Here is a 22,710-nt window from a genome sequence, read left to right as displayed (position 1 = left end):
TCTAAGTGCAGCCTCTACTGAACCAGCAGCTAACGGCTTCCTCGCTCTAAAATCACACATATGGATGCAAACCCACTTTAGTGAACAAGGAATCCGGAGATTAACTAAGCACAGGAGACACGAGTTAATAAAGCACTAAATCTACAACTTTATGAAGATGAAAATTATCCTGTCAGTATTCTAAGATATGATCTTCTAGCTCCTCACAAGTACACATCTCAAATAGGCTCAAAAGGTCACTTTGGCATCAAGTCTATGGACCGTAGCTTTTCCTGTATTAATTTGGGCAAATACTGCACAACTTACCTATGCCTGAAGTCTTTATTTCTGTCAGTTTGCCAGAAGAAGCAAAAAATTAGAGAGGAGGAGAAACGAGAGGAAATGTTAGTTGTTACTGGATGGAATTAAAGAAAACAGCTGTTAGTGTGCAGAATTAATTAAAAAGGAACCATGACAATTAGATTTCTTATCTCTTCAAAACCGTCTTTGCTGACATTAACAAGCAATTAATCTTTTCCAGAGACGGCTTCCATTAATACCCCTCTACATCCTCTTCAGCTGGTATCAGGGCCAAGCTCCAGCTGATACAGGTGGATGAGAGAGGCAGGCCCATCAATCCTGGGCCTTTAGGGCTTTTCTGTCTATCTCAATTGAGCTCAATGGTTTATGACCTGTGTGCAAGCCCATCTGAGCTCATGGTCCTGAGTGAATGGTAGTGTGCTACCACTATGTTACCTGAGCTCCAGGACACTGGTGACATTCCCCGTGGTGAAAATCCTCCTCACATAGTTGAAGTCTCCCACGTACAGACTTCCATCTGAGCCACAAGCCAGAGCCACTGGGGCAAGCAGCTTGTTTCCGTCGGCAAGGCCATTACAGCTGGGGCAGGAGATGCTGCGTCTGCGTCCGTTCCCCATCACACTGCCGATTACAGGAGGCTGCTGAGAAATGAAGACGTTCTCCCCATTTCCCATATGAAGAATACCTGATAAAGGCACAGCAAAGAAACATGTAATGCATGCTGCTTCTGGTTTAAAAGTATGAAATAGCTTTTAAAATCTTCAATAAAAGCAGTAGACCATCTATTAATAATCTGCAAAGTTCACCCAGGACACTTTCTCCCGTGGAAACAATCCTTTAGTGGTGTCATTATTTAGCAGTCTGCAAAAGGAATGAAAGAATCCTAAATATGTTACAAATGGCTCACAATGTCTTATTTAAATTTTCACTTAAATCTTAGAAGCCACTACAATTCTGTCATATTAAATGACGAGGATATTGTTTTAGAAGAAAATGAATTACTTTGACATTCATATGGAAGGTGTAGTAACTCCCAATGTATTGTGTTGAAACAGCAGAAATGCTTTTTTGATTATAAATAGAAAATACTCTTACTTTTACTTGAATAAAAAAATGTAGCTACATTTCTAAAATATTTACACTTTCAGTCATTTGCAAATTAACTTCTGTAGAGAAAAGATTTCCAGTGCATAGAGATGCACAGAGATCTGCCCTGTTTCTAATGGATCAGTGAGTTGGCAACAATTTGCCAACATTAAGGCAGAAAGTATTCCATGACTGTGCTGCAGGTCCCTAACTCATAGTGTTTTAAAGTTTTATGCAATTTAATCTGTTTATTTTTGATGATGTTTTCTCGTTACTGTCTTTGTAACAAATTATTGTACAAAAATGTGTGTACTATTCTGAAAATGGGATATGGCCTCTGGTTTCTGTTCCTGTGCTGAAAGCCCACACCCACACCAGAGATCTTAGTATTTAATTGCATACACCTGTGTAAATTTGATGCCATTTGTGCCTGATGACGAACCAATGCTATGCTCTATTGAAATTCAATAAATGGGTGCAGCCTACTGAGTTGTGAGTCTTTATTAAACTGAAGCCATAATGTAATTTAAATTGTATATTAGTTAAAAATGAGTCAACGCACAAGATGTAATTTTAAATAGGTGCGTGTGTTTACAAACCTCCATCAATTGGAGCTATGAAAATTGCTCTGTGTACCCATGGTTGCAATAAGCTGAGGTCTTAGCCAAAACACAAGCCCAATTTCACACCAAAATGGGGGCCCAGAAACCCCTTGGTACAAGTTAAATCTCTTAAGGCTAGAAAATAACCACAACAGCACAAATACAATTGCTCCAATTAAAAAAGACATTGTGCCTGCTTTTCTATCTCTACCAGCTTTGTGCGCAAACAAAAATTAAGCAGCGTGAGCACAGTTCATATGCAGGCAGTCAGGCACACACACAAACACACACACACTATGTTCCCATTAGTGTTGCCAGTCTACTCTTGGAAAAAATTCAAACATGCAAATGTAAAGATGCTGCTGCTGCCCTATCAATTTAATCATGTTTGAAATTCTGCATCTGCAAATCTGTGGTATTTTTTCTGTTCTGATGGTGCTTGATGACCTGAGTTCTTTGAGTAGCAAAACATTTGGTCTATCAGAAAAGATTAGCCAAGCATCTCCTTCCTGGGACATGATTTAATCTTAGGACTGCTGCTGCTGGGAGTAGCAGACTGACAGCAATTAAATTAGGGATGATTCTAAAAATGCTGGGCAGGAAACAAGGAACGAAGGTGCCAAAGGAAGGCATGAGGTGGGGGAACAAGCAGCGGAGGTGACGGGGGTGCAAGTGGCACTCTCTACGCCAGCCTGAGCATCCGGGTTTAGTGCGACATATATTATATAGTGCCATTTTCCTGAGCACTTTTTATACAAGTATGCCTCATCTCCTCTGATGAGCCCTTTCAGACACAAACAGACTATAAAGCTTATCTACAGTAGTGACAGGTGCTGTCCAAAGTTTTTCTCTTCTCATTCCTCTTCCTGCCTTTCAAGAGTAATTTGCTGGCAATAAGAAAATTGACCCCCCTAACCTACAAATGGACAGCAGTAATAAAAAAATAGATCTATCTGAGACTACATGACACTACACTGCTATATTGAAAAAGCCTCAAAATGCCACAGGCAGGGAGGACAATTCAATGTTACGCTAAAAGCATCATCTAAGGCACTGGGTGGACATGGTGGTACTTATCTGCACTCTTGGGCACACTCTGAATGGTATGTGTAAAATGCGATAAAGGGAGGCAAACTTAAGACTTGGACTGCAAAATGTTTCCATCTTAACAAATCACAAAGTCTATTATTGTTCTTTTAAGAAGATTTCATTTCACAAAGCAAGTAATGTGCAGCTCCAGGCAAATTGAGATGCTTATTTTCAGTGTTAATTAATTGAAATAATTGCCCTTATGTTAGCAGTTTTTCTGATATTAATGAACAGTTGTGATCTGCATGATGCTGTATTCTTTTCAAATTCTCAGAATATTCCTTGGATAAGTAACCTAAAAGGAACAGCTGCACTTGCACATGTACCTTTTATTTGATTTTTTTTTTATTAATTTCATCAAGAAACAATATAAAATTTTCGTTTTAATGAGTGGGAGGCTGAGAACATGAATTCACAAAGTAATTAATAATTGACTCACCACTCTGGATATTTAAAGCATGGTGCTTGTCTATGGTCCATCCTCCCAGTTTGGAGGCAGTGGTTTCGTAGCCCTGTAGAACAGCAGTCCTCTTCTCCCATAGAATCAGATCAGGACATGACTCATACTCAAAACCCACAGATACTAAAAAAAGGAAAGAGAGAATTAGCATGAGTGAACCGCTCTACAGGACATACAGGAAATTCTGTACGCATAATATGCAACACATAACTTATAACTTACCAAAAGCTTCAGACAAGCCATAGACCTTTTGGCTATAGACGTCAGTTTTGTCCCACACAAAGTCATACGAGAGGTTAGGGGATGCAGGAAACCACTTTCTAAATAGCCTGCCTTCCACAGCCACCATGAGATGAACTTTCATTAAGTTGAAAGGGATAGTTGAGTGGGTGAGGATCACCGTCATAATTGACTTGTAACCTGGGGTCCTGCTGCTTAAATAGCCAAGTTTCATATCTGTCCCTGGTATGGGCACTTCCTCCTGCAAAGACTATGAACAAACACGGACGAAAACATCAATCTCATCAATCTCTAAGATAGTTTGCCATTTCTTAAAAGAGATTATTCCTTTGGTCATTTGCTCAGTGGCCACTTCAACCTTACAGACCCAAGGAATGATCACAAACATCCACTGTAGCACAATTACAGTTAGACATTACCGGAATCCCGTAATCCGATGAAGGATTTTTTCATTATGTACTCCAGTGAATATTTTTCATAATTAATTTAATAATAGCAGGTCCTTCGTTAGGACTGCAATCCATATGACAATGGCATTATAAGAATGCCCTTGAGCTCAGAGCTTGCACAATCTGGTAATATATAGAGTAATAAAACTTAGTTTAGTAGGAGACAACATCATAGCCTTGGGAAATTTCCACTGAGGTAATATCCTTAACCTCTTGATAATACAATATAGTTGGTAAGCACTTAGACATTGTGCAGTGCTTGTATTTGAGATCAAGGTTCAACAACCCTAGTTTGCTCGACCAACTTCTCTATTAAGTTGCCTCTAGTCACATGTCTCCACAGAACACAGAAAGACAGAGTAACAATTGAAAAACAGCTACCCAAAGCTACATTGGTTTGAATATGTGTCATTATCTTTAATGGTCAGTGTTTATACATATGCCTATCATATGATCTGAATTCCCTTTTAGAGGGACAAATGAAAATTGGATGATGCCTCAGTACAGTGTGTTTACAGCTCAAGAAACGGCAAAGACAAGGCTGCTATAAATAGACTCGATGGCATACTAAAGTCACTGATATGCCATAAATCATATGAAGTAATATGGGAGACAAACTAATTAGAGAAGGGCACAGAGATGCCTGCTAGACATACAGCAGCCAGACATTTAACTGTACAACCAAGCCTATGTAAGTGCTGGCCCAAAAAAAAAAAAAAAAAAAGTATTAATATGTAGTCACATATGAAAATATATGAAGTCATTCAACGAAAAATTGTATCCTTTATTGCAAAATTTTTATACCTAAACTGGGAAACTACAACCCAGGAGAAATTAAAAATGTCCAGTTTGTTTTATTGTGTGCAAAGTAATCATCTTTTATTTATTTTTTTGCGAGAACGTAGAATGCACATTGTAAATTGCCTAGGTTCTGCAGATCACTTGCACTGGAAAAATAAAATCACAGCAATACCAGCTTGAGTCAGAGTTAATTTTACATTTAATGAACAGTCTTCAGTGTCTCTTCCAGATGTCTGACATGAATTGTTTGGAGGAAAGACCCACGTGGATCAAAATCTGCAGGGCAGTAAAGAGTGTGAGCGGCGGAGTATCACCTGAATTTCAGGTACGATGGTCCCCCTTTCAGAGCAGGAACCAGCGAATGCAGTTAGTGGGGCTGGGGACACGACGGGACTAGGCCTGGTAAAGCTGCTGAGGTCACAGCTAGGGATGTCATTTTCCTCGTGTCGCATGACGATGGTATCCATGACAAAGAAGCGTCCCCATGGCAACCAGAGAGTATGCTCCTGGGTGATGAATGGAGCGCGCTCAAAGTGCAGGGCTATGGCTATGCCCCCATTGGTCACCAAGTCAAAACTAGAACACACACATGCACAATGTCAGAGAGGATGAATATTAATTCACATATTGTAAAAATGAAATACATATCTTAAAATAAAATATCAAATTTGTGTTAGCAATTTATGTAATCCATGGTGTATTAAGGATTAAAACATGCCACACTTTAATGTGAATATAATGAATATTGTCTAATTAAATGTTGATAGAACAAAAATAACTTATATTTTTAATAAACAGATGTTACACTACAAAAGGATGAAGTTTCCCTATTTAGCATAATTTTTAAGATGCACATAAGGCAGTAAATACAATGGGATGACTGATCAGTGTTAAAAGCCCTCTTCACCCAAGTCATAATCTGTCAATTTTACTTGAGGAATAAAAAAATAGCAGACACATTCTTTGAGTTCAGCTCCGTGTTTCTGTAATTCACTGCTCCTGTGCTCACATTTATATGTGAGAGAAAGAGATTTGTGCTGCAGGATGGAGGCAGCCGCCACTTCTCTATCGATCCTTTAGACGAAAGCTGTCCACTCTAACATCAGTCTAAAAGCCCTGCAATGCAATCCCATCTACTGTTGCATTAAATGGCCTCTGCCTCTGGACTGACCTGAGTGGATCTCAGTAAACAGGCTGCACTCTGGCGATTTCATCATCTGTAACTGCATGCTGCATGGGGACAACAGCATGCCTGCACCTGCACCAGACTTTTGCAGTTTCTATCAGTTCTCTCTTAAGAGCCAATTATCACCTGGTCAGCTACAGGCTCCTGGGACAAGGACTCAGCCCCACACGGGAAGCATCTTTTCCAAATAACAGGTAAAGAAGCAGGTCGAAATAGTGGCCTCTAAATTAGGTAATCTCCCTCATGGTTTAAATTCATTTGTAAAGAACATGTCCAGTCTAACATCCCCTGTGAGTAAACATCTGATTGGCTGCAGTGATAAACAAAGGTTTTATCCACCTATGGTGTTTTACCTTTGGCTGGCTGTGAGTAGACTAAGGTTGTCCAGCAGCAGGGAGGCTGCAGAGCTGATTGGAGCTGTGATAGTGGTAGTGGTTCATTGTTGTGATCCATCAGCAGCTATGCAGCTGGAATGGGTCAGTCTGTATGACACCTGGCAGGCAGAGGCTATGCACACTCAAAACACTTCAGGACAGATACCCATGGGCAGCACGGCCAATCGATGAAGGGATTCACTAGCTGTTATCAATCATGACAACAGCTTTAAGCCATGTGACAAAACTTATTAAGCTACCTACAAAAGCTTTGCTTGCTTGTGCCCTCAGGGAATGTGTTAGGCTCAAAGAGTTACCCTTGCCAATAAAGTTGGTGTGTTTCATACAAATTTTATGCAGTAATTTCTGAGCCGAAGTATGTTTATAATGAAGTGGATGGTATTTAAGGATGTTAAAGTGAATTATGGACACAAAGCAGTGTAAGGGTTGTATGCTGTACTGCGTACCTGTTACTCTGGTAATAGGTGTACAGTGGGCATTTTACGTAGGGCTGTTGCCATATTGAATCATCAAATCATATATTTGAAATAAAACCAGTAAATTGTCATATCATGATACTGACTATACACTTGCATGAACACACAGTTGAATATGTGATATTTAATCAGAAAAAAAAGTGTCTTCTGTCATTTGCGAATTGTTCTGTAAGTAATGACGTTATTCAAAAATCCATGATTCGTCAGAAACCCGAACCAGCAAAGGGTGGGAACACATCAACGTTGCACTACCTGATATTTAAAATCAGCAAGAGTAACAGTCCTTTAGTTCAGAATAGTCTGTCAGCATCTTTAAGTAAAGACCAATGACTTCATCCTGATGTTTCTATATATCGACGGATCGTGATTTAATTTATTTCCATATCAAAACATATATTGTATGAATATTTCTTTCCCAATATTGCATATAATCAAATGGGGAAAATTACACTAGTATTATTTTCTCACAAACTATGACGCTAGTCCTCGTAGTATCGCATGTCAAATATGGTATGTTGCATTCAAACTTTATTTAAACTAAGCATCTTTGACAAGTTATTAACAACAACAACAATAATCTTTTTTTTAAAGTGCATTCGAAATGTAGCCATTATACCGTTTCATCTTGGTTTAACACCGTAGATGTTTCAGTCCTTATCAAGTTTACACTAGTTTCCCTATATCTCGTGGCTCATATAGCAGTTCTTGCAAGAATCTAATAATGTAATAAGCTGGAATCCAAGTCAGCATTTACTCATTACTGAGTAAAGCATAAAAGGGAACAGGTCCGTTTCAATGCTCAGCCAGTCAGAAAATGGCCAGGCGGTTGTAAAGAAACTAAACTAACCTCTTTTGTTTAGGCCAGAAAACTTTTCAAGATAGTGGAAAAGGTAATTTAAAAAACTAAGCCCTTGGACAATAAAGAACACATCATAAAAATGAGTTGAGACAGCTTTCCCATTTCTAAGTGGCTGAACAGGTGCATTTCTGATTTCACGCTGCACTGAGCCTGTTTACAGTGATTGCAGGGGAGTTGCAGACGACTGGGCATGTTTACAGGGGAACCTGGGAGATGGAGTAGTGTTTACACATATGCTGGAAGGGAGAAAAGAGTATAGAGCTTTGCAAAGGAAAAACTGAGTGATGCCTAAGAAAAATGGGGAACACATAAATGGCAAAAGTGTAAAGAAGAGGGAAGCCAGTGCCGTGGAAAGGACATGAGACCTAGGCTGAAGGAAAGCACAGGAAATAAGTAAAAGAGCAGTACCCAGTAAAGAAAGGCTTAAGGCAGGAGATTATGGAGGAAGAGCACGAAGTAATGGAGAGCAAATGAAATAAGTGAGGAAGCTGAAGATGATGAGGTGGAGATGAGAGACGAGACTAACTAAAGGAATAAGCAAAGGCAAGAACGATCAACCGGTGGCAAATGTGTGGGTCTTTAGAGTCCGTGCCTGATAAAAAAGTCAGGAGGAAGTGTGGCTTGGCGAGCAAACACCAATTCATGCTGTGCTGTGATAGAACGGCTTGGTTTGCCACAAGGCCTTACTAACACTGACTACTGTGAGAGATACTGGGGATTAGAGGTTGAGAGTGTGTGCTACACACTGTGTGTGTATGCAATCTGAACCAAAGACCATATTCAGAAAAAACAAAAAACAAAAAACTAGATCTTAGAGAAAGTTTCTTTCTGTCGAGAAACACTCTGAAACCAGTCTGAGGTTTTTGTCTGGATTCTCAGTGATACTCTCCTGCTGCCAAACCAGCTAGCAAAGAGTCGCTCAAAGAAAGCTACACAGAGATCTTGTTCTCACTACAACAATTTATCCCTCTCCAAAGGGCTTCTAGTGGTGCTGTAATAAGAGAACAAGATGCTACATGGCGAGTCTATTGACAAGGTTTCTTCAATCTTGAAGAGGCAGAAAATACATGAAACGTCTATGTTCATCAATGCATTTATTAGTTTATAGATGTAGTTTTAAAACAACCACATAACTAATTAGTTACGGTCAAGATTACTTTTTCACTCATGACAAATAAGATTTTGTTAAGTTAGATTTAATTAAGCTGGAATAAGAGAGGAAAAGATGCAAATCAAATGAAATGCAGGTCCATCATCTAAACGTAAATGTCTCATTTAATTTTCCAAATCTTCCATTGTCAAATAAATAGTGTCCATCTGTACCATTTTTCATAGCCCCAGTGAGCTGCTTTGAATTGGCATATTTTATTCTTTCCCCTCCCTGCTGCTACTGAAGCATAACTTATGAGTGTACCAGAAGGGCTTTGTTTGATTTCTCTGGGAATTGAGCCGAGAACTCCAAAATTGGACCAAATGAAAGCACAAAGCAGATCAATGGCGGCACAGTTTGCAGTGGCAACTGTGTTTTTTCCTTCCATCATTAAAATTCAACACGGCTAAACAACAAGTATTTGACAATAATATTAATATCACTATCGCATCTCTGTAAAACCTATTTAGGTAGGAATCAGTGGCATCTGAAATGCAGCCTTTGTCTTGTGTGTGCATGTGCGTGTCAACATAAAGAAGAGGTCACTTACCTTCCATCCTGCCGGGTGACTGTGTAACCATAAGACGGGTTGTTGATGAAACTTATATTGACTCCAACCAGAGGCGTTCCGTCCGAGGTCACTACTTGTCCACGAATGACACAAGCGTGGCTGCATGGAAATGAGCAGTTACAACACAGTTACAATGACGGAATCCTTTTAGCTCAAACTTACTACATAAATACAGTTAGTTTGAAGAAATAACAGGAAAAAAATCAATAGTTCTGCAAACCCCCTGTAAATTAGTAATGGTATTGGCTTTTTGTGTATTGTGTTTCTAATGTAGTATTCCAGTGTACACGTTTTTTTTCCCCCCTTGCAACTGTAACAGTATACCAAAGGAAATGATGTGCACAATGATAGGAAATTACAACAGAAACAGAACTAACACCTCATAGGAAAATCTTTCTATCCAGAATGGAAGGATAATGAGATAAGGAAGCTTTACTTTCCTTTTGTTCTAATTAAAAAAAAATCCGGATTTATCTTTTCCATTATGGAATGCAAGGGTGGTAAATAATAGGAATGCAGATTGCAGGACTTTCTTGGCGGGTTATCAAGACCGCGGCAGATTTCCAGACTGACATCAGGTCTCCAGAAGCTGCATAAATTAGATCTGATCATCAGTCCCCACCAATCAATAGCGGGAAGTCATCCAAATTCACCTTCTAATCTTACTGAACTGATGAGTTGAGACCTTGCTGTATCATGTCTCCCTCACTGAGTTTGCCCTCGTCATTAAGCAAGGCCCAGCTCATGGTCAGCCATCGTTTCTGTGGTAGTTGGCAAAAATCTGTCCCCTAACAAATTCCTTACTGTCACTTCTTCATTAGACCATGGCTATTTTTAATACATTTGGGTCTTAAATACTGCCATGTACTGGAAACAATTAACACTAGCATGTTAGTAGCTGCCCTCATCATGTCCTTACCAGAGGCAAAATCATTCACCCTACACTATCCTGGTCCCCAGGAACCCAGTTTTATGTTAATTAGGCCAGGTCTCCTTCAGAAGACCTTGGCTGTCTACCACTACACTGTAAACAGGCAACGAGATACTGCTCTGAATCCTTGGGTCCATAACCAAAGATCTATCTACAGTGTAGATGAATTTCAATAAAATTATTACCAAAGTTAACCTAACACTCGCCTGGCTGTCTACGATTAATCATTGGTGCCGACAGTTTATCTTAGAGACTTGTTTGAGGAGGCACATTTTCTTCAGATGGAGCTGTAAAAGTGGAACTATCTCATTCCTGCCTCCGTGAACCACATGGGGAGATGATTCCTTGCTGTCAAGACAAATGATTTAAATATTGACATCAAATACCAGAGAAAGAGCAGCAAAGGAAGCATGAAGCATTTGGTACAGAATTGCCCCCTCTATGATATTTCACTTTTTTCCCAAGAGGATTCGCAAAGTCAAAAGGGACTTCACAGTATCTCCATCCTCCAGCGTATCATACATCATTCAAAGAGGGCAAAGACAACACACTGCGAAAAATAAACATGTGACTGCACTCAGCAGGAAATCATATCTGGTTTAATATCTTTAAAGAGATAACAAGCCCAGTCAAGTTTTGGGATGGATTTAGCCAACGTTTTCACGTAAGTGTTGTTGGCCCATGAAGCCGATACCCCTTACTGCTTCACTAACTTTCTGACATGATTAAACTTGCAACATGTGAACAAGCGGTTCTGAACTGACTCTCCACTTGATGTCAAAACTAGCAAGCTAGTAATACTCACAGCTAATTACAACAGTGTTTCATAGAAAAATTCTACTGTTGTATTGATTCACCACAAACTGCTCGTTTCAGCAAAAGCGGGTGTATTGCTCTGGAACATGCATTGCTTTAAATGAAACTGGACATTTGGTGCATAAAAACCTCACACATAAACTTAATAGACATACAGTTGCATTGCAGTTACACAGCGTAACATTTTCACACCCTTTACTTTGAAATGCTTGGTATTATTTCAGATAAAATATGCATGGCAGACTTAAGTAGAGAGAACTTGCAATGAGCGAGGGTAATAAATGGTACCATCACCACAAAGGCAACAAAGACATCATTACCGATGTAAATGACTTGATTATAGGGTAAACCCTGCTGCAAACACTGCCTTGTATACTATGCTATGAGAGTGTAAAATGAGGAGATGTCAACGTACGTTTCTAACGCTCGTTTCTAACTAAGTATAATACAATACTGCTAAAAGGGATTAAGGACACTGAGAAGAAAACAAACAAGTGATTTTCTGACACTAATGGCCTAATGCTAATAAAAAAGTTATAAATAAAATAATAAATGCGCGGGCCTGTAAATGAAGCGAATGGCTTCTGCCTTGCTATTATAAGCCAGCTATCAATCTTTGCCCAAATTGTTTCACGGACAAAGTCCCTGTTTACTATTCCAGTCAGCATCCACTGCTGGGCCTTGGCAGTCTCTTGTATTATGTGTCACGGTAGAGAGTTGAGACGCTTTATGCAGCGACAGATGCTTTATTCAGTGGCACCTTTGCAGCTTTTTGTGGTGGGAAACATCAGAAATAGCAATCCTACATGTCTACTACCATGAGGAAGTGGTTAGTGGATCAATAAAGTGATGATCATGTGACCAGGCCAGGCATATCAGGAAGATGCTGTGACCATGCCTGTAAGGCTCATCTGAAGCCCAGAGGCCCCTGTCATAACTGCTCATATCTGTCAGTGGGTGGGGAATGAATACCAAGCATGAATAATAGATTATCACTGATATTTTTAGGTGAGCCGAGGCCTCCAATCATGCAGTTCATCTCTGCATTCTTCATTTTACTTATTTATGTCTGCATCTTCTTTTGAGAGAGACAAGATTATTACTCAACCGTCTATGCTTCTTCCTCTGTCCAGTGAAGAACAGCAAAATGTTGAGTGGTTCTTGAAAAACCAGAAAAATGTCAATGAGGGAAAATGTCACAAAGTGTGTTACGAGTGCTGTTCTCAAGTACTGACTGACACTTTCACAAAAAGTTCAATAACAGGCAGAGTTTGACTTGGGGTTTGGTGACAGTTGATGTAATTTCTACATATTTTCTTCTATTTAAACTGCAAACTAAATGACTGCTAAAGTCTAATCACACGCACGTAATAAATATTTAAATACAAATTATAGATAGTGTTGAGATAAAAAATGTTTTGAAGCAAATAACAAAGTACGATAGATACTATTAGGTTAGAAAACAGCACATTTGCACACCTCAACTATCAGCCAGCATTTAAATGTCCTGCAACTCTCGTACTAAAAGAAATAATACTGCTCGCTGGACTAAAAATAGTGATGTCAGAAATTACAACCTTCAACTATCATTTAGGGGAAAAAGTAAAAAAAAAAAAAAAAAGTTTTTCACTAGATGCTAGTCAAAATTGTGAAATATTTTCTGCCTGTTCTAAATGTATTACTGCTTTGTCTGTTTTACAGAAGTACAATAAGAGATGAGAAAGATCCATAAGCAAGTAGGATGCAAATAGGGTGACACAGTCTCTGAAGTGATTAAAGATGAAAAAAGAGGGAGACAAAGGAAAAGAGAGGCAGGGAAATCTTTTGGGATTTTTGACAGCCATCCTGTCTGATATGAAAGCATCTCAGATTCCATGGCTGTGGTGTCGTGAGCTCTGCCTCTGGGAGTGAGCCTCAGATGGATTACACTAAAAGTAATCACAATACATAAATATGAGATGCCTTTCTTGCCAGGGAATGCTTCTTGCTTTTCGCCCCATTCTATGTTTGTCCATCATCATCTGTCCATCATCCTTGTAGGTGGAATTCCACAAATCCCTGCCCATTTGAGCCTGCATTGCCTATGGGTGCCTCCATCCCTCGCACAGATATTTTGGTCCAAGTTAAAAACAATGTTCTGCTAAAATGTGTCAGTTCTATATTCATAGCATTGTAATTGCACTGGACTACATTAATAATAAAAAACCACTGTGATTTGTGATTGCATCAGAATTATTATTTAAAAACAATTAAGTGAACAAGAACGCAAATCCAACATGGATAAGGTTATAATCCAATGAACAGAGCTACACAACTGTTTATACAATCAAATTCAAGCCTCCTGAGCAAGTAATTAAAGGTGAATAAAAAATTTATCCAGTAATTAATAATTTACCTGACTCAACTAAATCAGTATGATCTTACAGGTAACTGAAGCATGAAAAACAAATAATGATGGAGAGAAAAGATCATTTAATTTAATAGTAATGATCTTTTCCCTGGATAGTAATAGCTTTCGTGTGAGCTTTCGTGTGATTACAGAACGTTGCAAAGGGTGGTATCTGGTGTGAGTAATGCACAAGTCACTCACTTGCCATCGAAGGGGTTTGCTCCAGGAATGACGTGGGTGCTGTCCCTGCCTACAAGGAAGTGTACCCGGTCATAGAAAGTCTGCAGGTTGCTTTGTAGAGAGGACATCTGTGTCTCCTGGATGATGTCCAGGGGGTCCGGGGAGCCCACACACAGAGAGGTGGTGTGACAGGTTGCCTGCAGACAGCAGTCTGGATCCATGCAGTCAACGAGGCCATCTGACAAGGTCAAATAAGTTACACACACACACACACACACACACACACACACACACTTACTAAACAATAGCCTGGATACACACCTAACAAAAGAAACTAAGCACACAGTGTATATTTGATGTTTCATAGAGCATTTTTTATGTTGGCAGTTTTATTACATTCATGTACAATCTCAATTCCAAAGAAGTTGGGAGGATGTGTAAAACGTAAATAAAAACAGAATGCAATCATTTAAAAATCTCATCAACCCATATTTTATTCACAATAAACAACATATCAGACTGAGACATTTTACCATTTCATGGAAAATATTAGCTTATTTTAAATTTGATGGGAGCAACACATCTCAAAAAAGTTAGAACAGGGGCAACAAAAGGCTGGAAAAGTAATTGCTGCAAATCAAAAACAAATGGGGGAACATCTGACAGCTAATGGTTAATTGGTTCATTGGCAACAGGTCAGTAACATGACTGGGTATAAAACGAGCATTTCAGAGAGGCCTCTCAAATATAAAGATGGGCAGAGTCTCACCAATCTGTGACAAACTGCGTCTAGAAATTGTGGAACAATTTCATAAAAATATTTATCAATGTAAAATTACAAAGACTTTGAAGATTCCACCATCTACAGAATATAATATCATCATGATATCATCAAAAGGTTCAGAGCATCAGGGGGAATCTGTGCACAAGGGACAAGACCAAACGTATGACAGGCATGATTCTCTACTGGACATCCCTGCATGGGCTCAGGAACGCTTCCAGAAATCACTGTCTGTGAACACAGTTTGCTGTGCAATCCCCAAATGTAAGGTAGAGCTGTATCATGCAAGGACGAAGCCATATGTAAACACGGTCTAGAAAACGCCACTGTGTTCTCTGGGCCAATGCTCATTTAAAATGATCTGAGGCAAAATGGAAAACTGTTCTGTGGTCGGATGAATCCAAATTTGGAAAATTTGGAATTTTTTTCTTTTTGGAAACCATGAACGCTGTGCCCTGCGTACTAAAGAGGAGAGGGACTTTCCCAAGTGTTATCAGTGGACAGTTCAAAAGCCGGCATCTCTGAAGATATGACGGTGCCTATGTCGTGGGCAGCTTACACATCTGGAAAGGCCTCAATACTGAAAAGTACGAAGAGGTTATAGAGCAACATATGCTCCCATCCAGACAACCTCTCTTTCAGGGAAGGCCTTACATATTTCAACAAGACAATGCTAAACCGCATACTGCATCCATGGCAACTGCATGGCTTCACAGGAGAAGAGTCCCGTTGCTGAACGGCCCTCCAGCACTTCAGACCTTTCACCAATAGAAATAATTTGCCGCATCATAAAACAAAAGAGGCACAGGATTGTTGAGCAGCTAGAATCCTGCATCAGGCAAGAATGGGACAACAATCCTTTCTTAAAACTGGTCCTCACTTCCCAGACATTTACAGACAAGTGTTAAAGAAGAGGGGATGCTACACAATGGTAAACATTGCCCTGTTCCAACTTTTTTAGATGTGTTGCTGCCATCAAATTCAAAATGAGCTAATATTGTCCATGAAAAGGTAAATTTTCTCAGTTTTAACATCCAATATGTTGTTTATGTTGTATTGTGAATAAAATATGGGTGGATGAGTTTTGCAAATCATTGCATTCTGTTTTTATTTACGTTTTACACATCCTCCAAACTTTTTTGGAATTGAGGTTGTACATCTTGTCCTAGAGAAGATTTGAACACCTCTAGCAATGCTTGCCCTTGCCTATCTATAATCTATCTGAAAAAGATGAAACAACGCGAGGCAAAAAGAGCTGTGCAATGCACTTTACTTTGCTGAAGTGGGTCATTCAAGTCTCTACCCTTTTCAGGGGCCTATCTGGCCAGATGGGTGATAAAAATAACCCCTGCTGTCAGGAGTCAGTCAAATCCCTAGCACAACCCTGTCTTTGCCATTGAGAATGCTGTGGTCCCTTCACAGCGATGAGGAGACAAACAGCCCCTGCATAAATAAGGGATGCTAGCGCACAGCTCAAGCCTAGAATGAGGTCTCAAAGAAAGGAAGTCACGTCTCCCACTTGGCTTCAAGAGCAGTGCAGCCCTCTGGCTGGCTCTGTGTGTGTGCCTGGCTCTGCTCGGGGCTAGTTAGAGGGCAGAGCAGGAACTTCCTCCTGGGGCCAGTGCATGCTTGGTACCTCAGGCCAGCTACTCTGCTTTGTAATAAAAACTTGTTGTCCAGCTGACTGACTGGAAGCCACTCCTCATCCTCACCTGCATAAGAGTACAAGTCAGCCTGGAAAGCATAAAGCAGGTACAATATACTCTCAAGCACAAAGGTTGCTAAATTCTATAGTCAAATCTTGTCGAGTGAAGAGTCACTGTTGGTGCTTGGCCAGCGTCAGAAGGTACTACTGTGTGTTGTTTGTGATTTTACCTCCATCGTTGTCCTTGACATCACTGCAGGCGGTTTCCATAGAGGTGTCACAGCCAGTGCCCCTCCAGCCCAGCTGGCACACACAGTACCAGCCATTGTTACCCAGAGTGCACCTACCATTTCCATTGCACAAACCAGGGCAGCCCTCTGTGTAACAAAGGACAAAGACAGAAGTTGGCACAGCATTTTGAATAAAGCAGATAAAAAAAAAAACAATAACAATGCTGATGACTTGCATTTAATTGCTAAAATGTCTCTGGTTGCAATAGCCTAAAGTCATTTTAAGATTTTAAATGGGTGAAGGCAGCTATAATGACCCTCAGCTGAAGTTGATTAATTTGATAAACCTTTTGTGAAGCTTTTAATATCCCTTTGCAGTAAAATCAGATAAGTGGGATCTTCTAAATCAATATTCACTCATTACTACAGTAGACTAGCCTCCTGTATTTATGCCACTATAGCTGGGTAATGAGAGCAGTGGTGTGTATACTGGCATACTTGCTTATAACTGAAAACTATTTAATGCTTTTTTCAAATGTGATCATTCTGTTCATCGCATTACTGCTACTGTAGTCTTCAATAAAGGGTGAGCTGCAATGATGCTGCAGCAGAAAAAAATTATCATTGTGTGTACTCCTTCCGACAGTCTCCAAATTATGTTTTTTTTGTCATCAAGAGAAGCCGAATGCAAAATAAAAAAGCAAGAAGTGGACAAGGCTGCGCTAAAGAGCATTATGCAGGGGGGCGTTATGTTTGCACTAACTGTGTTCCCAGGCATGTGACCCCAAGGGAGCTAAGAGCAGGCTGGAGCAGAGCGGCAGGTGAAACATTCCTCTCCAAACGTTTCTCTCTGGATAGGTCCTCACTAGGGTATGGATCAGTGGATTATCTCGCCCATTTTTCTAGGGCTGTTTGGACTTCATCTGCTACCTTATGATTCGCATCCCCTCGCTGATACAGAGGCTGAGGATGAGGTAACATCTCTAGATATCAAACATACCAAGTCTGTCACACTCTGTGTTTTTAGGGAGCTGCCTTGAAATAGAGAATGCTAAGCTGACCCATTTTAAACTAAACAGACTGGGGCGGCTGTCTCGATGCTCTTACATCACACAGGGAGAAAGAATGAGAGAGCAAAGAAGGAGACAAGATGGGTGTGGCGAACAGGGGACATGTGTTAAAGAGAGAACAATCAGTTGAAGGAAGAATCAGTAATTAGAAAAGAAACTAAGATAAGTACATAAGTAGATTAAAAAGTAGAAGCAGCAACAAGAACAGCTGTAGATACTCTAGATTGCATGGTTAGCCGAGTGATACATGAGGTGCAGTTTGGTTGTTGCAGTACAGAGTACGAGACTGGTATCGTGACATGAGTCTTAATGTAACCGTGGATCAATGAACAACCCACGTTGGCGATTTAAAAATGTCTCAAAAGCAGAACTAAACATTAAAAATGTCTCAAAGCAGAACTAAACATTAATTTACTGGAAATTTATTGGAACAAGACTAAGAAAATATTAGTATAAATAGTATCCCTGACCTATCTGTGTTTCCTTTCTGATCTGCTGTTTGTCCAACACAGAAAGCCACTACATAAGCATAATGGATTTTACTGTTAACCAAGTTTCATATTAAAATATAACAGAGCTTTTTTTGTAAGGTAATTAAGGCAAATAACAAAAAAATGCTAACAGCATGCTGACTGTTGAATAATTGGCATAAACTTCACAGCAATAAAATTGTTAGAACAATTAACAATCCCATCTCCATTTTTTTCTTGTTTCCCCTGAATAAAGAGACTCACTACTGAGGTTTAATGCAATCAGAAAATGTCTTGCTGCCTAGATACATTTGGGCATTAGCTGTCCTTTTATTGAGCAAATGGACAAAACAACTCTGGTTTGACTAGTGGAGACAGATGATTAGTAAGCTCCAAATGTTTATTACAAGCATAAATAAAGATCCACTCTCTGTTGGCATCAGTTCAACTTAATTGGCAGCTCTTTCTGAAAGGAGCACCCTGCTGAGTCCTGCCCAAGCCTGCCTGAAACAGCTCCAAACGTGAGGCTGCAAGTGTTCGAAGGACTCCTCTGGCAGCCACTCTCATGCCAGGTGGTCCATTACCAAGGACACAGAGAGATAGAGAGAGGGTACTGGGAGCAGAGAGACAGGGTTGCTGCAGAGCCTCCACCCCCTGCTTGCCCTGCACCAACCAGACCATGAACTCTTTTAATTAGAGAGGATGCGGCCTCAGCACCTATCAGGCCCTGCTCACAGCTGCACACTCATCCATAATGCATGGCACAGGTTATAAAGCCCCTTTCCCAACACCCCCCTATTGAGAAAGCAAGACCGCACACAAACCAAATATTCAACACATAGAAAAAAAAAAGCAGCACAACTTGACTCACCAGGTGCGAAAGTGCTAAGTGGAGATTACCGTGTGACAATATGGCAAAAAGTTGATGGTAGGTGGCGATATTTAGAATGAGTTGTTTGGTTCAACAAGAGGTGCATTGTCTTTGCATATGTCAATGTAGGGGAAGAGCATGGTGTGTGTGCATGATTTGTTAATGCTGGTTGGAGTTACAATGGGAGGAGGGCAAAATAGAAGGAAGGAGGAATGCCGTACCTTTCACTACCTTATCCAGATAGTGAGCTTGGGAGATAAAAGACAGGACATATAAGGGAGGTTTGAACAGTGCCACTTCCATGACAAGACAGCAAGGCACGGTGTTAGTTTACATTACAAAAGGTAACTAAAAAGGAAACTGAAAAGTGCTGTCATGAAGCAAAATCATGCATTACAAGCAACACAACAAATACAATCCAACACAGAGGGAAAGGGCAAAGACGGAAAAAGTTGGGGCGGGGGGTTGTGGAAAACAGAGAATAAGAATGAGCTAGAGAGAGAGAGTGGGAGAGGGAGAGAGAGAGAGAGAGAGCGAGAGAGGGAGAAATGAAAGAAAAAGTGAGAGAGAGGGCAAAAAGTGATATGCTCAGAAAGAACATTTCAATCTGTCCCCATTTATCAACTGCTGGGATCGGCAGAATATCTCAGGGGAGTAGTTCAAAAGCAACATGATTGATGCACATATTACTAACCTAAATCTCTATAGCAATATCGTACAAGAGGTCAGGATGTTCAACAAAAAGAGCTTTTAATCTTGAAACACCTCTATAGACCGATGAGGTCACCAGAGGCTTTGACAATGGTGGGGCCAAATCAGACCTCCAGTAGTCCACGGCAGGGGGCCTGGGGCCAACACAGAGTGTTCGGTAATGAAAATTGATTTAAATTGAGATCTTTGGCTTCTTAATGGATGACACTGAGGAATATTCTTGTTGAGGGAGTGGGGATCTCAATATGGCACTTATAAAAGGCCCATCAATAATGTAAGGCTAGCATATTAAACATTCACAGACCGAGTCAAGGCTCTGTACTCAGGCAGCTCTGCTCCAAGATGTGCAGGAGAATACTTTGGGAAAAATGATCTTTATCTATATGAATATGGAACAAAACTTTCACCTCCATTATAGGATTTGCATTCTCAACTTTTGTATCATCTCTCTGCTGAGATGCTTGACTCAAATGTGTGGGAGTTGCAAATTTCCTTTCACTAAAATGCTGTGGATGAGGGGGAAGTGGTGGTCATTTCGGTCCCAATTACTCTCTGATGGTTGAGTGGTTGGATCATAGAATCATAATGATTGAATTACCACAGTGGCCTGCAAAGGTCAACAAAGCAGCAGTGTATCTTTTACCTGTAACTCTTTTACAGTACAAAAAACCCACAACCACAACATTCAGGTGAATATAGACAAAACATTTCTTTGTAAAATACTCAAGTATCAAGCTTTACATAAGTAGACTACTTGAGTAAATGCAAATGTATTTAGTTACTTTCCACCACCACCACCACCAACAACAACCAAACAGAGTAGTAGAGAAGAAAAGGGAATTGATGTACAGTAACACAGGGACGGAATGGTGAAGTTGCATACAGGCATTGCAAAGCATGTCCTCTGGATGGTCTCCCCTAAAGAATAGGTTTGACAGTCCAGACAAAATATCATGAAGCTTACTACAAAAAAACGCTTGTGTTAATGAGTTCAACATTAAAAACTGTCAACATCAATCACCATAAGTCAAAGAATATTTTCATGCTGTCCCTTTGGCAGGGGGCAATTAAACAGAAGAGAGAGGTCAACTACAGCTTATAATAACAGCTTGGCTGCGTCTGTTCTTGCTTGTATTTACAAATTACTGCAGTCACTAGCTCGTTGTGACAAACAAATGTTCACAACGGGAAAGCCACCTCTTCTGGAACTCCAAAATGGCAAACACACTGAGAGTACATTTTAAAAGTATGGTTGCAGACACGGAGCTGCAAACGTCTGTTAGCTCATTCTACCTCTGACCTATTAACTTTGTGCAGGAGTTAAATAATATTATAAAAAAAAGAAAAGAAATAGACATTACACAATTATAAACCTCTCCTGACATACTCAGCTGTAGAATTATAAAATGCAATAGAAAACGCAGAGCGTTACATGACTTTACTCTCTGCAAGACAATGGAAACGCAGTCTGAACTTTTTTGGAGGTTTAAGTCAGCCAAAGCTCTCCAGAAAGCTCTTGACATTCTGTCAAGGTCTTGAAAACATATCTTCTGCAAGCGTTTACAGAACAGTTGTTAGTATAAACATACAGCTGAAAGTGTTGGTTGACCTGCTCACAATGACTCACAAGTCAGCATTTGAAATTAATAGTAAATGGAAGGGGAGCAAAGAAAGAGATGAGGGGAAGGATGAGAAAAAAGGAAAGGACACCTTAGCACATTCCCACATTAAAATGCATGAAGGCAAGCCTCAGATCCTTGAGTAAACCTGTTCATGCTTTACCGAGTTGCACAAATTCAATTAAGCATGCTTTTCCCTCTCTTCTCCAACTGGACCCTTCCCCTCACACCCATTGCTTCATTCACACGCAGGCAGACAGACGGCCGATGCCTTTGTTGGCCCCACAAACCCATTCCAAACACAGAGACATATACATATAGAGTCCCCCACCCAAACCAATACCTCTTCCCATCCTACCAATAGTGCAGTGTTCTCCATTCCAACCCGGACTGCATTCACATTTGCCATCCTTGCATGTGCCATGTTCGTTGCAGCGAGGGTGACACGCCCTCTGGTCACACCCAGTGCCCATCCAGCCGTCGTCACAGCGGCAGGTGCCTGACACACAAATTCCATGGCCACCACAGTCCGCTGCACAAATCTCTGTGGGAGATATGGACATAGAAAAAGACAAAAAAAAAGAGAGAGTGGGGGAAGACGGACAGAAAGGAATGGGGGTGGTGGGGGGCAGGATGGAAAGGGGAAACAAGGCGGTGACGGGACAAGGGAAGGGTGAAGAAAAGACAAATCCAGGAGTTATTGTCAAGGAAAGGCGGCCACGCTCCACTACCTTGTCTGATGGCAGCTGAAAAGAAATTCCTGCACCTCATAAGGAGCAATCCTTTCTGACAATACAAATCTAATAAGTCCATTACAAAGAAAAGACATGGATTGTGGCAGCCTAGCAGACTTATTCTTCTCCTTGCCTCTTTTCCTCTTTATAAATTCCCCTTTATTGGGCAAAAGAGGTAAAGAGGAAAAAAAAATTACACAGCTGGAGTTTCTTACAGGAATGACAACAATCTCGGGACAACCGCTATTATTAGACTTTTTTTACTTCCTTTCTAGTGCATGTGAGGTTCATAGCACTGCCATGTGATTTACAACACTAAGAAAGGCAGGATGTAGGAATCCACAGACGAATTCAAAGCCTAGTATCCAAATCTGCAGATTTAACTCAACGTAAGTGCACAGTACCAGAGGAAGAAATACATTCATGAAATGAAGGCGACTGAGAGACAGAGCCACAGTAAAGCTTGGCTGGCACTATTGTGTGGCTTCTGAAAGACCTCCCTGACAGGCTGTGATAGAGCCTGGGACATTACCCTCGTCTCATGAACTCGAGGGAGAGTATGACAAGACGAAAGCTCAAAGAAATTAAACACTGACAGA

At 40.4% G+C, this 22,710-nt stretch overlaps 1 protein-coding gene across 13 annotated transcripts in view; it reads right to left on the bottom strand.

Moving 5' to 3' along the window:
- The window catches only part of tenm4 (teneurin transmembrane protein 4), a 139,856-nt gene that overhangs the window by 31,275 nt on the left and 85,871 nt on the right, over window positions 1–22,710 (bottom strand). For 6 of the 13 annotated variants that reach the window (XM_067507781.1, XM_067507788.1, XM_067507787.1 and 3 more), the window contains 10 exons: window positions 21,736–21,921; window positions 19,269–19,295; window positions 16,637–16,783; window positions 14,002–14,218; window positions 9,644–9,763; window positions 5,342–5,603; window positions 3,760–4,027; window positions 3,517–3,660; window positions 736–985; window positions 307–327 (listed from right to left, as the gene is read on the bottom strand). In XM_067507781.1, coding sequence (XP_067363882.1) covers window positions 307–327; window positions 736–985; window positions 3,517–3,660; window positions 3,760–4,027; window positions 5,342–5,603; window positions 9,644–9,763; window positions 14,002–14,218; window positions 16,637–16,783; window positions 19,269–19,295; window positions 21,736–21,921 — 1,642 coding nt within the window. The remainder of the gene's footprint in view (window positions 1–306; window positions 328–735; window positions 986–3,516; window positions 3,661–3,759; window positions 4,028–5,341; window positions 5,604–9,643; window positions 9,764–14,001; window positions 14,219–16,636; window positions 16,784–19,268; window positions 19,296–21,735; window positions 21,922–22,710) is intronic. The other 7 variants (XM_067507786.1, XM_067507789.1, XM_067507794.1 and 4 more) reach the window with 3 other exon arrangements.

Source organism: Channa argus, chromosome 6 (genome assembly GCF_033026475.1).
Source record: "Channa argus isolate prfri chromosome 6, Channa argus male v1.0, whole genome shotgun sequence".
In the NCBI taxonomy this organism is placed as follows: Eukaryota; Metazoa; Chordata; class Actinopteri; order Anabantiformes; family Channidae; genus Channa; species Channa argus.
The sequence above is the reverse complement of the archived record's forward strand: the minus strand, read 5'-3'. Positions and strand labels throughout refer to the sequence as shown.